This window comes from Phodopus roborovskii, unplaced genomic scaffold, assembly GCF_943737965.1.
Source record: "Phodopus roborovskii unplaced genomic scaffold, PHOROB, whole genome shotgun sequence".
NCBI lineage: Eukaryota > Metazoa > Chordata > Mammalia > Rodentia > Cricetidae > Phodopus > Phodopus roborovskii.
In genome coordinates this window covers 4941488-4957128 of record NW_026126515.1, presented here as the reverse complement: position 1 = coordinate 4957128, position 15641 = coordinate 4941488, and the positions used below count along the sequence as shown (strand labels likewise).

Genomic DNA, 15641 nt, shown 5'->3' with positions numbered 1-15641 from the left:
AGATGGCAGTGTGACGGTTCCTAAGCTACAAGCTGGTGGCATGTAAGGGTAAGGTGTGCCAGAGAAAGGGAGGATTCGTTTTCTGGGTTGGATGAAACAGGACAGCGTGGAATTTCACCACACACCTCAGAGTGGCCTGAAAATTAACACTTGTGCTTTGGCAATTTTTAGACTTTTCATTGAATATTTTTGGGTTGTGAAAAACAAAACCATAGATCAGGAGAACTCTATACGTGGCTCTGCTGATAAAACTTTTTTTTTTTTTTTTTTAACAATGATTTATAGTGGGTCAGATTTTGGTTCAGGGTCTGTAGTTTCCAGACACCTGCTGTAAATGGCGTGAAAGGCCCCGAGTGAAGAGTCTGGTCTGATGAGCTCATGCTGGTTCTACCTCTGTGTGCCAGGGACAGATCATGTCATCTCTCTGGCAGTTGAGTTTCTTTCCAATAAAACTAGGCCGCAGGGGCTGGGAGAGATGGCTCAGTGGTTAGGAGCATATACTGTTCTTCCAAAGGACCCAAGTTTGATTCCCTGCACCTAGGGAGCAAATGAGTACTATCTACAACTCTGGGATGTCTGTGCCCCTCTTTAGTTCAGGCTGGGATTCCTTTGCCTCTTAGGAGATGTGAGGACCACAGGGCCTTTCCAGTCCGGTACCTCTTGCTCACTCTTGGGATGAATGCCTCTTTGGATACTTCTCTGATGGTATCTTTTCAGGAATTCCTACCACCAACCAACCATGCTCTTGAGTTAGAGAGGTAGCTCTGGGCTTTTGGGTGGTGTGGGAAACTGAGGTATAAAGGAATGAAAAAGCTAAAATTAATCAGCAAGTCTGTGATGCTCATTGAGTAAGTACTTACAAGAAATATGGGTTTCTTCCTAGTGCCAACTAGGCCTCAAGGAAAATTGCTTAGAATTCTGTGAACTTCAGCTTGTAAATCTCTATAGTGGGGTGATGATGATGTGGAGTTGTATCGTGGTTTAATAAGGATCAGGATAAACAAATAGGCCGAGTAGATGTTTATTCAGGGAGACATAACTTACAACATAGACAGATGAACACCAGCAGGTTCCACTGGAACCTCTCCTATCCGCATCCCACCACCAAGAGAGCGCTCCCGGGCTCCTCCTCAGACCTAGTTCCGCAGGTCACTTCCACCCCTGTCTCCACCCCAATGGGCACGGTCAGTGCCACAGATGCAGACAAAGTGAATATCTCACTACAGAGTTGAATGAGATTAAATAAAATACTACATACAAATCATATAAAACACTGCCAGCCACACATGGGACATGCTCAGTCAGCATCAGCTATGTCTCTCTCATTGCCATCATCATGTCATCCTAAATCCACGCCGGGTGTGTCTCTTTCGTTTAGTTTTGTGTCTGCGGTTGTGCATGCATGTGTATACATGTGCATGTGGAGGCCACAGGTTAATGCTGAGTCTCTTTCTTGGTCAGCTCCACTTTATTGTTGAGACAGGGTATCTCACAGATCCTGGGGTTTGTGCTTAGGCTAGGCTGGTGGGCCGGTGAGCTTCAGGAAGACCCCATTTCTGCTTCCCCAACACTAGGGTTCCAGCGTGTGCTATCACACTGGCTTTTTAACCAAGGACAAACACTCTACAGACAACTACTTCCTCAGCCCACCCTTCCGAGTTTCCCCCCAGACTCATGTTCAGCTTTGGATTAGAGGCTTTGGGCTGAGGGCTTTGTTCCTATCCCACACATTAATTAAGTGACTCTTGATGAGGTGGATGGAGTGGGAGAGAAGATGGTGTCAGGAAAAGATAGATGATGTGCAAGGACTTGGGAAAATAGGTACACGAAGAAGGGACAGTCAGCTTCTAAATCCAGCCAAGCTTCAGCATAGATTTTGGAACTTTTAAGTATACACCTCAAAAGATGGCAAGTTGATGATTTTCTTAGCAGCCTAACAAGAGAACACGGAGTGCTTTTGAACCGGGTGGCAGGCAGAAGGAGACACCTCTTTGTCTGAATGTCCCTTAGAAGGGCAGCCCGAAGATCACTTGGTTCTGTGGCTGATCTTAACCAACTGTGACAGGAGGGCAGAGGTCCCCAAGTGAGGTCAGAACCACAAATCCAGTCCCAGCAGGTGCCTGGTGGGGACACTGTGCCCTCCAGATAACCTTCAAGTCCTCACTGATTTCCTGTCTAATCTTTCCCACCCCCAGCCTGCAGTGCCCCTGGCACTACCCGTAGGCTTCGGGCTCAGAACACGGGCATGGATCGGCAAGCCGGGACAGACCCCTCAGAGGAGGATGATCTAGAGGAAGGCCCTTGAAGGGAAACAGAATGGGCACATTGGAGACTATCTTCTGGTTTGGCTGGTCTGCAGCACTGGTTTCAAGCATGGACTGTCCCTTTGGGCATTTAAAGCAATGAGCAACACTACAAATGGGCACTGTTTACCAGCATTTGCCCTAGAGTTTGGGGTGCAGAGGTGGCATTGTGGGCCATGAGCAAAATTCATGTAGAGATGGAGTTAGGCCTGCGGTCCTAGGTGCGTTGGGTCAGAGGATAGTCAGGAATGGGGAGGCATCTCTACATTCCTTATTTCTAAGTCCTGCAGGCCTCTTCTCTGACTTCTGGTTTATCTGCATCTTTCCATTATTTGTCCAGTGGTACCACCTGAATATTTCCTAGAATCCCAATCCTGTGTTGGGTGCAGGGGATCTGAAGGGACTGGGACCTAGCTGGACAGGGGTTAATTAAAATATATTATTATTGTTATTGTGGTTGATATGCAGGGTCTCACTGTGTAGTTCTGACCGGCTGGGAACTTTCTATGTGGACCAGGGTAGCTTTGAACTCAGAGATCCACCTGCCTCTGCCTCCTGAGTGCTGGGATTTAAGGTGTGCACTAACACGTCTGGCTAAGCAAAGAGAACTTGACACTGTAAAGCGTTATAAAAACTAAAATAGGGTATGAGATAGCACGGGGTCAGGAAGCACTGGGGTAGGTTAGTTACTCTAGATAATTGTACAGCTTGAGCTTTTAAATAGTGCCAGGAGATCTTGGAGATGTCTGTGGGGATAGAGGTGGCAGCATATGAAAAGGTCCTGAGGTGAGATGGCCTTGGAAGAGGAAGAGGTACAGAAAGACAGAACCCAGCATGAGGAGGGTGGAGACAAGACCAAGTGGGAAAGGTGAGTAGAGTCAGACAACAGTCTGGGGTTCTATAGCCATGGGAGGGAGTTTGGATTTATTCTGAGTGCTATGGGAAGGTGCTGGAGGGATTTAAAGAGGAGAGAATGTCATGGTCTGATTTCTGTTTTGAAAAGGTCGCTTGGGCAGCTGTGTAGAGAATTGACTGTGGAAGAACATGTTCTTTGTGGCTGTGTTAAATGCCAGACCATATTCCCTCTGCTGGGGAGGGCAGCACCGAGCCTGAGGTCCTCCAGCAGCAAAGCTGGCTGAGCTCTCTCAGTCTGAGGATGGTCTAATTGATGAGCTACTCCTATGATGGTCACACTCAGGGACAACGTCTTGGTGCCCTGCTGGGGTTTCAGCAGAGACTCAGGTTGTGATGAGGTTAATCTAGGCATCTTTTTCTCTTGCCTCCCCCTCTTGTCTCTCTCCTTTTCTTTCGCCTTTCTCTGTATGTTTCCCCCGCCCTCCCTCCCTCCCTCCCTCTCTCCCTCCCTCCCTTCCTCCTCCCTCCCTCTCTTCCCACTTCCTCCTTCCTTCTCTCCTTTTGCCTGGTGTCATGACCCTGCTGTTCCTGTCTCCACCTCCTGAGTTCCAGGATGGCAGGCGCATGATGAGGCCCAGCCAAGGAACTAGGCATCCTTTCACTCGATGAAGTTTCTTCAGTTTCTTCCGTGATGCGCTCCCTTTTCCGGGAACAAGTCACCCTGCATGAATGGGGCATTGCTGCTGCTGCTTGATGTTTGAAAGTTGGTGACATTCTATACACTCTTTACCTTTCAGAGGACAGATTTGTTTTGTCACATCTAGATGCCATTTGAAAGGCAAACCTTAGGCACAAGTGAAGCTAGTTTCCTTCTTCCCTAGAGCATCTCTCTCCCTCCCCCTCCCATTATTTACTGGAAGGAGTCTCCTGCCTCCAGTCTCCTGTCCTTGGCAGCCCCTTGACTTCAACCCTGAGATGCATATGTCATCAGAACATCCAGTGGCAGCTCAGAAATCATGTCCAGGTTCAATATAAATTCCATCTTGCTTAGGCAGCTTTGCATAATAACTCCCTGGAAAGTCTTCAACAGAGGAGGAGGGATTTATTGGGTCTAGTGGGCCTGAACATCCGCTGAATGGCATTGAAATCACAATGAGTTTTAGGGTTCAAATTCTTTGTCTAAAGTGGCTTTCACAAGGGTCACCCTTGTCCCCAACGGCCATTATGAAGATCAGAGCCACAGGCGGAGTGAATGAGAATGTCAAAGTGTCTATACCATATATAGGCCTTGACTAGTCCTCCTGGATGTTTACAAGGGATGAGGACTTCTGGGGGATTGGCTTTGGACAGGTCAGTGCTGTCATTTTAATCCATGCAGCTTCTTGAGGTTTTCCCAGTGAGAACCAAGCCAGCTGAGTTAGAGTGTGTCACTGGAGCGTCTCAGCTCTGTGTCTAAAGAATCCATCTGTGCCCTTCTTTTAGACAAAGTGGTGCAGCTTTCAGCACTGAGTGCATGGGGGTGGACAGTGGGCTGAAGTGTGGGGAATACATTCCAAGCCCCCAGAATCAGCATCAGGACCAATCTCCCAGCCTTCTACTACCAATCGGTTTCTTTTACAAACCCCAGTGTGAGAGTCACTGCTTAGACCGTGTTTTCCGAGAGCAGGGTGAGGTGATGGCATCCCCGGCACAGTGGGGCATTTCATGACAGGCAGGAATGATCTGTGTCTCCTGGGGTAGATCAGATGTCTGCACAGAGGTCAGTCAGCTTCTGAGGTTTGGAGAAGGAGAAGGGGGTTCTAATGGTGAACACTGACTGTGGACTTGACAGGATTCTAGAACTGTCTAGAAGGCAAGCTTCTAGGCACATCTGTGAAGGATTATGTAGATTAGGTTCATAGAGGAGAGAAGATTGCTCCTGAATTCGGGCAGTACCATGTCACGGGCTAGGATCCCAGACATCAAGAAGATAAAGCTAGCCAAGCTGGGACACTCATCCCTCTCTGCTTCCTTACTGTGGGTTCAGTATGAGCAGTGCACCCACACACCTGCCTCCATGACGCCTCATCATGATGGACTTCTCCATCTGTAAGCCCAAACAAGCCACACCCACTCATTCCTTCTACTTCTTTGACCTTTCTTCCAATGAGACACATATGTATGCCAGTAGTTCAGTGACGTCCTTCAGGGCAGCTTAGGTTGTGGTGAAAAAAAAAAAAAAAAAAGAAAGAAATTCTAGAGCTAAGGTGATTCCCACCTCCCTTCTTTTAGGACATGGGAAAATATAGTGGGCTGCAGTCTCATAGGAGGCTTGTTTTCAGGTATCTTCTCCAGTGCTTAGAGATGCCAGGTGCCTTCAGGCCCACCCCATGCTCAAACGCAGGAGGTTTTTGTGTTCTGCACACCTCACAACCCTGACACTTCCATTGGGTTTCTAAGGATGGCCTGTGTTGGAAAACAACATTAGACTATGTGTAGTATTGCACAAGGAGACACATGAACAAAAAAAGAAAATAACTGGGCGAGGTAATTTACTTTGGCTAAAGAGTAGGCAAAGACTCAAACTGGGTGAGCAAGCACTCCAGAGTAGGAATTTCACTTCACTTTTATCCTAGCACAGGATTGCAACGGTGCCTCATCCCATTGATGGGAGCTTGACCTCACAATCTACTGCTATTGGCTAATGTATAACCGGGGAAGGGTTTGTAGTCAAATTTTAAATTGGTATCCAGGGGCCGAGCAAACAGACATGTATGTACAAGGGTTTCACAAGGTGTGTGTTAGAATGCTGCTCTTTGGTGGGCTAGCCATCGTTGATAGATGTTTAATAGGAATTCCACTCAGACACTCACACTCATTTAATGTGCGTGGTTTGGGAACAGGCAAGAATACAATTCCCAGGCCCCATCTTTAAGACATCCACACACAGTCTGGCTGAGTAACAAAAAAGACAGCAAAGACCAGTAATTAGGTAGGCTGGTTTGGGGGGGGGGGTGAAGAAGAGTGTTTTGGTCAGGATAACCTGGGAGTTTTCCTAGAAAAGGGAGGATTTCAGGTAGCTTTGAACCAGTTCAGATTAGCCAAACTGTGGACATGAGAATTTGTTGGGTACAAGAACAAGGCTGTCTGCTGCTTCTGTGTAGGAAATTATCAGACGAGGATTAACTTTGATTGATGGGTTCTTCTACTTATGCACTTACCCATCTATCCATTCAGCATAGTAGACTTTGGTCAGGGCTTTGGGGTAGAGCAACAGATGAGTCTGGTGTGGCCTCTGGTACTTAGTGTAGGCTCTGGGAGTGCTGTTGGAACATCACGCCCAAGCCACTTTGCTCTCTCATGTCTGAGGTTCAGTGATGGGTCAGAGATTTGAATGGGTTTCTGACAGCCACAAAGTCACTGTCATAGTGATGTTTCCATGGTGGGATGTCACATGCAGAGTACTAGCCTGTTCAGGCAGCATTATTGCCACAAAGTGGCTGAAAATGGATTGCTCTTCCACAGGAGAAGAAAGGAAGGACAGCGGATTGTAGGCACTCCTGCCTGTGTGCCTCGGATCCTAGCTTATCGAGCCCTTCCACAGGCCCCACAGGCCTATGGAACAGTTTGTGTGAGCCACAGGGAAGGTATTCAGAGTGAGGCCCGGGGCTGGGGAACCCGTGAGTGGTGGATCTGGGCAGCCTGCCTGGTACCCAGCCTTTCACACACCTGCTCTCTGAGAGCTACCACAGCCCGGCAGAAGCATCGGAACAGCACTGGGGGCCACTCTTGAGATCTGCACCTAGGAGTAAAAGGCTAAAGGAAGGTTTAAGGGAGATTTCCCTGAGATTCACCTGCCTCTGCCTCCTAAGGGCTGGGATTAAAAGTGTGCCTGCACCACCACCACCACCTCCCCATCACCACGGACCGGTGGGAGATTTCTTTCTGCCAGGGTGGCTGAGAGGAGAGCTATGATGATTATAGTGAGAGATGGGTGCAGTGAGCCAGGTGCTGGGTGATGGAGAGATCGTAGACATTCTCACTTTCTCCGCTAAAGTTGCAAGTGGACAGGCCTCCAAGTCACCGACCTCCATGTGCTTGTAATGCTAAGGACTGAGCACACATAGGTAGTATACGAGTTGTGGCCTATGTGGAAATGCCTCTCCTGTGCCAGTGGCACCTGGGTGGTCAAGTGCAACATAGCACAACTTCCGGGCCACCAATTGTGTAGTGGGTTCTGTGCTGGATGCTGGGAGTGACTCAAATGAAAGTGCAGGATTTGGTGGCTGCTGGCTTACCCGACTCAGTCCACTTCTTCCCCACTGGAGCAAATGTGTCCTGGGAGCAGTTCAGTGCCCAACCTGAGCAGCTGCTGTAGATGGAGTGTCCGCTCTCCTGTAGTCACAGTCCAGTAGGGAAGACACGTGTTACCATAACCATTGAATTGGGTTTAAATTGATACAGTAATAGTATTGTTGTTTTTGCTGTAAGAAAATGAAATCCAGGAGAAAGGTTTTAGAATTTTTATCTCAGTAGCCTTCCCTGTTTGAGAAACATCATTCACTAGTTCTGGGCTGTTGTAACGAAATACTTATTTCTTGGTTCTATGGGTTGTGCAAGTTCAAGATTACAGTGCCAGCAAGGTGAAGTTCCCAGGAAGGGCTCTTTTTCTGGCTTATTAGGTATGGCTGCCTTCTTGCTGTGTCCTCAAGTGTGTATGTAGGGGGGACTAATGTATTTAATTTTTCATTTCTTGAGGTGGGATCTCATGCATCCCAGGCTAGCTTCAGACTTGCCCTGTAGCTGAGGATGACTTTGAATTTCTGGTCCTCTTGCCTCTCCCTGGGATTATAGGTGTGCACCCCCCCCCCCCCCCCCGCATGCTCAGCCTTTTTTCTTTTAAATGTGGGTTCTGGGGATTGAACTCAGGTTCTTGTGTTGTAAGACAAGCATTTACTGGGGCTGAACTATCCCCCAACCCCTTACGTTTATTCCTTTCTTAGTTCTTATCCCATTGTGCAGGATCCACCCTCATAACCTAATTACCTGTCTCCAAATGCCATCAATCTAGGGGTCAGGACATCTTTGGTTTTTTTTTTTTTTTTTTTTTTTTGCATGTGGGGTGACACAGCTCAGTCTATCACTAAGCTAGCTTTTCTTTCAAGGGCCACTCTAAGAACAGTACAACATCAAGGGAAGTAAAATGGTCCCTTTCCCTTGTGGAAAACTGCCTGTAGCTTTCCAGGGCTTATTCCAAGCTAAGTGAGCACAAAGCTTTCCATACCACCATTACGCGTGCTAAAGTGCAAAGAGCAGGGTGTCAATGCTCTGGAGATGAGTTTGGGGGGTGGCTAGGGACTGTAGGCTGCTGGGTGACACTACTAGTGCTAGGGTGCCAGGCAGAGGCACTGCAGAGGGTGGCGGTGGGAGGGAAGAAGGGATCAGAAATGTCACTGGCCCAGGCTGCTTATCTCTGTTTACAGACACAAACAGTAGGCCAAGGTCCTGTTGTAACAAGCAACAGGGGACTTGTGGCCACATAGTAGGAGTGAATAGACAAGAACTCTGGAAAGTGACAGAACTTAGTGCCAGATGGAGTGAGGGCAAAGGAAGGACCTTGGGTGGGGTGGGTGGAGAGCAGGGACCCTCTTGCTCCCCCCTCCCAGAAGAGTGAAAGCTGGGGAGGGGAGAGGCTGGTGGTGGAAGAGGAGGAGTTTGCTTTTGAATGCTCCCTCCCACCCCTGGAGACAGAGACGTAGTTCAGGATGGCCTCGAATTTGTAATCCTCTTGCTTCCACTTTATAGAAACTGGGATTGTAGGCATGTTCCATCATATCTGGATGGGTGCGTATTTTGAAGTATGATGTGACACATGTCCTTAGTTATGGTGCAGAACCTGTGGGACAATAAGGGCAAGTGTCTGACTAGAGGGTTGGACCTGAGCATTAGCTCAAGGTAGTCAGGAGGTTTCACCAACCAACGCGTTCTCTAGACTAGGAGGTTGGAAGAGGAGCAGAGGGCCCTTCAGGCCCTGGAATTTATCTCCCCACAGACACGCTCAAGAAAGGTCCTTGGGAATCTCTTGAGAGGAATATCTAGTTCTCAGAGCTAGACTGGACCCGTCTGTCCATTTGGGACTATAAAGAGACCTCCTACCCCTTACAAAGCGGCTGGTATTCCAGACGGGAAGGCTTTTCAGAGCCCAGCAACTTCTTGCCTTTCTGTTGCTCATTGCAGCCTTTAGTGGCCTGGGGTCAGTTCTTGATGAGGGCATCACTCTAACCTGCCTGGTGCCAGCTTCCTCCAGCTCAAGACATCAATCATGCCCTGGTAATCTAGCCCCCATGGTCTGGTATAGACAGGTGATGGCTGAGATTGGTCCAAGCCTGCTCCAGCCTGGGGCACACTGGTCACAACTCCACAAAATGAGTCATATGCTGCCAGCCTGTCCCTGTGCCTTCTGCCCCCTGTGGCTTTAATGCAGATGTCACCTGTGGGATCCTTTCCTTGTGGGATGTTACTTATTTATTTATTTTAAAATGCCATATTGGAAAGGACATTTGTCTTCTCTTCTGTTTAAATTGCTTTCCATGGGGTTGGGAGACCTGGCCATCGATTTTCTTTTAGAGTGTATAGAAAGCTCCGTGAAGATTTTGGCTAATTAACTTTCAGAGAAGTGCCACTTAAACTTATCCATGGGGGTTGAAGCCTTTTTTTTTTTTTTTCTCTCTTTCCATATCTTCAAAAATGGCTTTTAACTTTGTTTTCAAACTGCTACCAGCACCAGGTCTGTTTAAAAGTGATTTCCCTGGGGATAGATGATATGGGCTGGCACTTTGTGAGGCTCCAGTCTTAAAGATAGTGGGTTAGAGGCGCTTCCTGTGCAAGCCCAATGGCCTGAGTTCAGTCCCTGGAACCCATGTAAAGGTGGAAAGTGAGCACTCTGGCATCATACCGTATTTAGTATTTATGAGACGTTTCATTCACACAAAGATTACACCTTTCAGAACTACACTGAATATTCAGAGATCAACTTTGATTTCGCTGTGTTCCAGCTTTGTTTGGCTTTCTCCTTTATTTGGTGTGAGGCGCAGAGGTTAGGCAACTTCACAGTTCATTCTGAGGAAGTTCACTTTTTTCGTTCCTCTTATGTGGGCCAAAGCGTTGGAAGTGAAGAACATGGCAGGGGAATTCGCCTTGAAGTCTTACTATGGATTTTTCTGGTACTGGCTTCCAGAAGTCTATGTGGAAGAAAGAAATCCTATTTCCTCTAGGAGATGAATTTTACCCTATCTTCCATTTTCTTTTGACTCATTTTTTAAAATTTTTTCCCTTTAATAAGAATTTCTTAGGTTGAACTAGTTAACATCTTTCTTTTCTTCTCTCTCTCTCTTTCTCTCTCTCTCAAGCTCATGGGATGAACCTTGGATTTTGATGGTAGTACATACCCCATCATCTTGGCCCTTGGTAGCTGAGGCAGGAATACCCACTACATAGTAAGATCCTGTCTAAAACAAAACAACAGACTATGGGAAACCTCTCCCTCTTGAATTCTGATCAGTTCACACCAGTATGGCATGGGTGGTTGCTGCTGGATACCCTGGGCAGGCTGTATCATGTTACCTGGGTTGAGCTGCCTGTAAATGGTTCCATTCCTCTGAGACATATTGCCTTAGCAGGGGGAGCCATTCAAGCTAGTATGACACAGGCAAATACTTTGTCTTCATTTTTGATCAATCTCATGGTCCTTGTTAGCATCTTTGATTACATCAGATTATGTGCCGTTCCATTTTATAGCATTTTAATGGGATTTCGACTCCCCCCCCCCCCCCCCGCCCCAGTTCATTTCCTGCTGTGCGGTTATTAGGCTTTGATGGCAGTTTGGTTTTGTTACTGCTGGGATACCTTCTGTGTGTGCTAGCCCTTCTGTGTGAATATGAGGATCTTCAGAGGTGAGGAGAGGGTGTGAGAGGTGAAGGGTGGGCAAGGGGCAGGGGGCATTGTTCTTTCCTCTGAGGCTTGCCAACAATTGAATTACAGAGGAACCTTCTGTGACTGCATCCTCTAACTGTAGGATGTTTGCTTTGAATCCTTCGGTAGGAGGCTGGTGAGATGCTTGGTGCTTACTAAAGGTGCTTGCAGAGCAAGCCTTAGGACCTCAGTTCCACCCTTGATGGAAGGACAAAATTTTCTGCAAAGTTGTCCGCTGACCTTCACACACGTGCCCTGCCCCCACATGCACACACTAGTAAAAACAACAATAACAAACAGCATAAAGTTAAAAGATGTTTAGTAGAATCTGACCTATTGACTTAAAAAAAATGGGAAAGCCTGCTTAAAATTTTGCAGTGTAGCAAGCAGTATTGGAATATACTGTGCAATGCTGGTAGGATTGTGAAATGGCTGAGCCACTGTGAAAAACAGTGTGGTAGTTCTTAAAGAGAAAGAAAGTAAAAACAAAAAGCAGAATTTCTATATGGGCCATCAAATCCACCCTTGGGCCTGAACTCAAAATAATTGAAAGTAGAGACTTGATATTTATGCCCCTGTGTTTACAGGGTATTATGATATATTTTCTATAGAGAGTGTAGTTATACTCACAGTGACTAGAGCATGAAAGTGATCTAGGTGTCCACTGACTGAGGAACTGGTATGGAACAGTATGGGATATAATATGGTCTGCTGCAGAAGGACACCCTGATGTATATTACAGCATGGATGCACCTAGAATGCCATAATATGCTAAGTGCAATGTGCTGGCCTCAAAAGATCCAGATTATCTGAAATACTCCATTCACTGATTGACTCTGTTCATATTGGGTCAGCACCCTGCAAACCAGGATGGGTTTCTATTTGTATCTTCAATGAATTGCTTTGAGTTCAAGTATTATTATTATTATTATTATTGCCTGATTAAAATGCATATATTTATGTGTGTGTGTGTGTGGGTATAAATGCTACATACATGTGTCTGCATGTGGAGGTCAGAAAAGGACACTAAATCCCCTGGAGCTGGAGTTGCAGGTGTCTGTGAGCTGCCTGACTGGATGCTGGGAACCGAACTCGGGTCCCCTGGAAGATCAGCTGAGCCTTCTCTCCAGCCTCACCGTTTAAATTTTTATTAATTAAACCTATTCTTTGGAAATTTTATACACATGATGCATTCAGATGACCACCCCGACCTCTCTTATGGCTCACCCACCTGCATCAACCTCTCCTCTTCCATACAAGTCCCTGTCTCACAATCATGTCTTTTTGTTTTGTGTCCTACTACTGTGTGTTTAGCAGGACTGGGTGCGGGCTATGCACTGGAGCCTGGTGGGCTCCCTTTGGGGGTTGTGTAACTGAGGGCAATGTTCTGCCTTCTTCAGCATCCCTCAGCAATTCCAGACAGAATTTTAAATACTTCTCTTGCTTGGTTTTGATCAGAAAACGTTCTTTTTCTTTAACTGTGGGTTTAGAAGATCCATATGTGCCCTTGTTTCTTACAATGAATGGCTGAACCTCAATAGGGTATTTCCTCTGCCCTTGTAGTCTTGGTTTATCCTAAATGCTTCTGTCATAGTAGCAATCTGGCTATGTTTTGGCAACTTCAGAGAACAAAGTGTGGGGGTACTCAAAGAGAGGGCTCTGGCAGCTGGATGCCTATGCAGAACACTGCTATGGAACCAACTCCAGGAGCCGGCCACATCTCAGCATCCCAGAACAGGGGTAGTCACCTTTACTGATGGTTTGCTCTTTGGGGTTTATTTTAAAGGAGTTTCTAAGTGACTTGGTAGACTTGGGACAGGAAATGGAATCGTGTAGAGGCTCTTGGTACTCATTGGCTTGGTTGCCACAAACGCGTCGTCTTCCTGGGGAGAGGGCAGGGGACTGCTTCCCTTTGGTGGTGTTTCTACTTTCCCTGGTCTCACTCCTTTGCTGTCTTGTCTCCTGTAGGCTTGGGGACCAGTTCTACAAGGAAGCCATTGAGCATTGCCGGAGCTACAACTCACGGCTGTGTGCAGAGCGGAGTGTGCGTCTCCCCTTCCTGGACTCGCAGACTGGGGTGGCCCAAAACAATTGCTACATCTGGATGGAGAAGAGGCACCGAGGCCCAGGTGAGCCAGCCACTGCTGGGACCAGCATGCACAGGGGCTCCCGTTTGGAGGAAAGAGTCCTTCTCACAGCTGGGTAGGGTGGGGGTCACAGATGGATGGGGTTTTTATCTCAAAGAGGTTCAGTGAAAGCAGTTTTCATTTTCCACCCTTGGGTGTTGGCTAGAATCTGCAAATATGCTTACCTGTGGGAACTAGGCTTAGTTTTGCCATCAGAACTCTGTCCCTGAGGCTTGTCATATGTGAAGTGTAGATAATCTCAGTATTTACTACACAGAATTTATCAAGATTAGATGACAGTATCCATAAACAACTCAATATGTATATGCTCTAAAGTGCTGGATATTATTGCTGTCATGACCATGATTTTTAATCTAGGCTTCTCAGAATAGAATAAAAACCCACTGGTATAGATTAGGGAGACAGCTAGCTCTATAAATGCAGTTTTTCTTTGGTCATATTTATTTCAAAATTTAATTTTATGTGCATGTATATATGTGTGTATACCTGTTCCTGTGTGTGCATGGGATGTGTGTGTGTGTGTGTGTGTGTGTACATGTGTGCATGCAAGTATCTTCCTTAATTAGTTGCTCTTCACCTTGATTTTTGAGTCAGGTTCTCTCACTTTTACCCAGAGCTTGCTGATTCAGCTGGCCAGCCAGTGAGCCCCAGGGATCTGCTGGGATCCTCCCCAGCACTGGGTTTAAAAATGTGTGCATTTGCATGGGTTCTGGGGATTGAACTCAGAGTCTGGGCTTTCATGGTAGGTACCTTACCGACCGAGCCATCTCCGTAGCCTCTGTTTTTTTCCCCCTGTGTTTAGTGGGGTCTCACATAGCCTAGGCTGACCTCAAACTTATTATGGAGCCAAACCAAACTTGCTATGATCTTGATCTCCTCTTGGTCTCCTTACCTCTATCTCTCAGGTGCTAGGATTAAAGGCATACACCACTGCATCTGGCTCTGTATGAGTATACTAAACAAGCTTCTGTTTTGAAAAGTTTCATATGCATGTAAAATTTGGATAATGGCAGAGAAAATTGAAATCCTCATGGCCAAGCTTCACAACAGTCACTTATGGCCAGTCGTTACACTCATACTTAGCTGTCACCTTTCTCCCAGACTCTGGATGACTTCGAAGTAGATCTGGGACAACACATCATTTCATGTATGAATACTATGGACTTAAAATGTCAGATCAGTTGGGTGCAGTGGGACATGCCTGTAATCACAGTATTTAGGGAGCTGAGACAAGAGGGTTGCAGTTTGAGGCTGGGCTGGGATACATAACAAGATTTTGCCTGAAAAGATAAAGGAAACGACCAACCAATCTCACAACCACTATCAAATCAAGTAGTCAGCATTCATTTCTCCTGCTACCTCTAGTGTAAACCAGGCTCCAAACAGGATTCTTCCATTGAAACTGGTTGATGTGCCTCTTAGAAATCTGCAGGCTTTTCTCTGACACACTCTCTCCCTTGTATGTTATTTGTTGAAGAAACTGGGCTGTTTGCACTGTAGGGTTTCCCAGAGCTCGGATTTGCTGATTGCATCCCCATGGTGCTGTTCCTGTGAATTGGTAATTAGGTCTAGAGACTTATTCAGGAGCTCCTCTCTCTCTCTCTCTCTCTCTCTCTCTCTCTCTCTCTCTCTCTCTCTCTCTCTCTCTCTCTCTAAGTGGTAGTTTGTGCTTCATCATCAGGATACTCTTATAATCTGGCTATCTTCCCTTTTTCCCTGTATTCATGTTAACAGCCTTTGATGATAATCATCTGGATTCTTATTCCATTAAGAGTTGCAAAGCAACAACAACAAACAAAAACCACCAAAACAAAAACAAAAACAAAAACAAAAAACAAAAACAACCTCCCCCCAAAAAACAAAAACAAAAACACAAAAAAAATAAAACCCCCCAAACAAATGTTATGTCTAATTGGAGGCCATCATTGTTTCTTCATTTATTAGCTCTACAGGTTCTGTAAAGAAAGACATCCTCTCATTAAAACTTGGTTATCACGAGGTACAGCTGACATTAGATAAATGACATTTCTCCCGTATTTACCAGTTTTCAAAATAATGAATTGGTTCCTTGGTATTGTCCAAAGCTGATCAATACAGTTATTTTAAGTGCTACCATGAACTTGGACTTAAAGACATTTGATGCACTTTAAGCCATCGCAGTTGTTATTCTGATTGATGCTTACATGGTCCCACCTTCAGCCAGTAGGGCTTTGGAAACAACCCCAGTTCCTTCTGATGGCTTCCGCCATCCTAATATCAGAACAAATCGATGCAGGCTCCTTTTGTACACTTCCTGCCTTAGACCTAGAGGAGCTGCTCTTCTAGGAGCCCTGGCTTCTTGTTTTTGTAGATGTCTAGAAGCTACCATCTATGCTATTCACAGCTT

The 15641-nt window shown here is 46.3% G+C and overlaps 1 protein-coding gene across 3 annotated transcripts in view; it reads left to right on the top strand.

Moving 5' to 3' along the window:
* Dpf3 (double PHD fingers 3) overlaps window positions 1-15641 on the top strand; it is a 260400-nt gene that overhangs the window by 99427 nt on the left and 145332 nt on the right. For all 3 annotated transcript variants that reach the window (XM_051196287.1, XM_051196286.1, XM_051196285.1), the window contains exon 2: window positions 13077-13237. In XM_051196287.1, the coding sequence (XP_051052244.1) occupies window positions 13077-13237 (161 nt within the window). The remainder of the gene's footprint in view (window positions 1-13076; window positions 13238-15641) is intronic.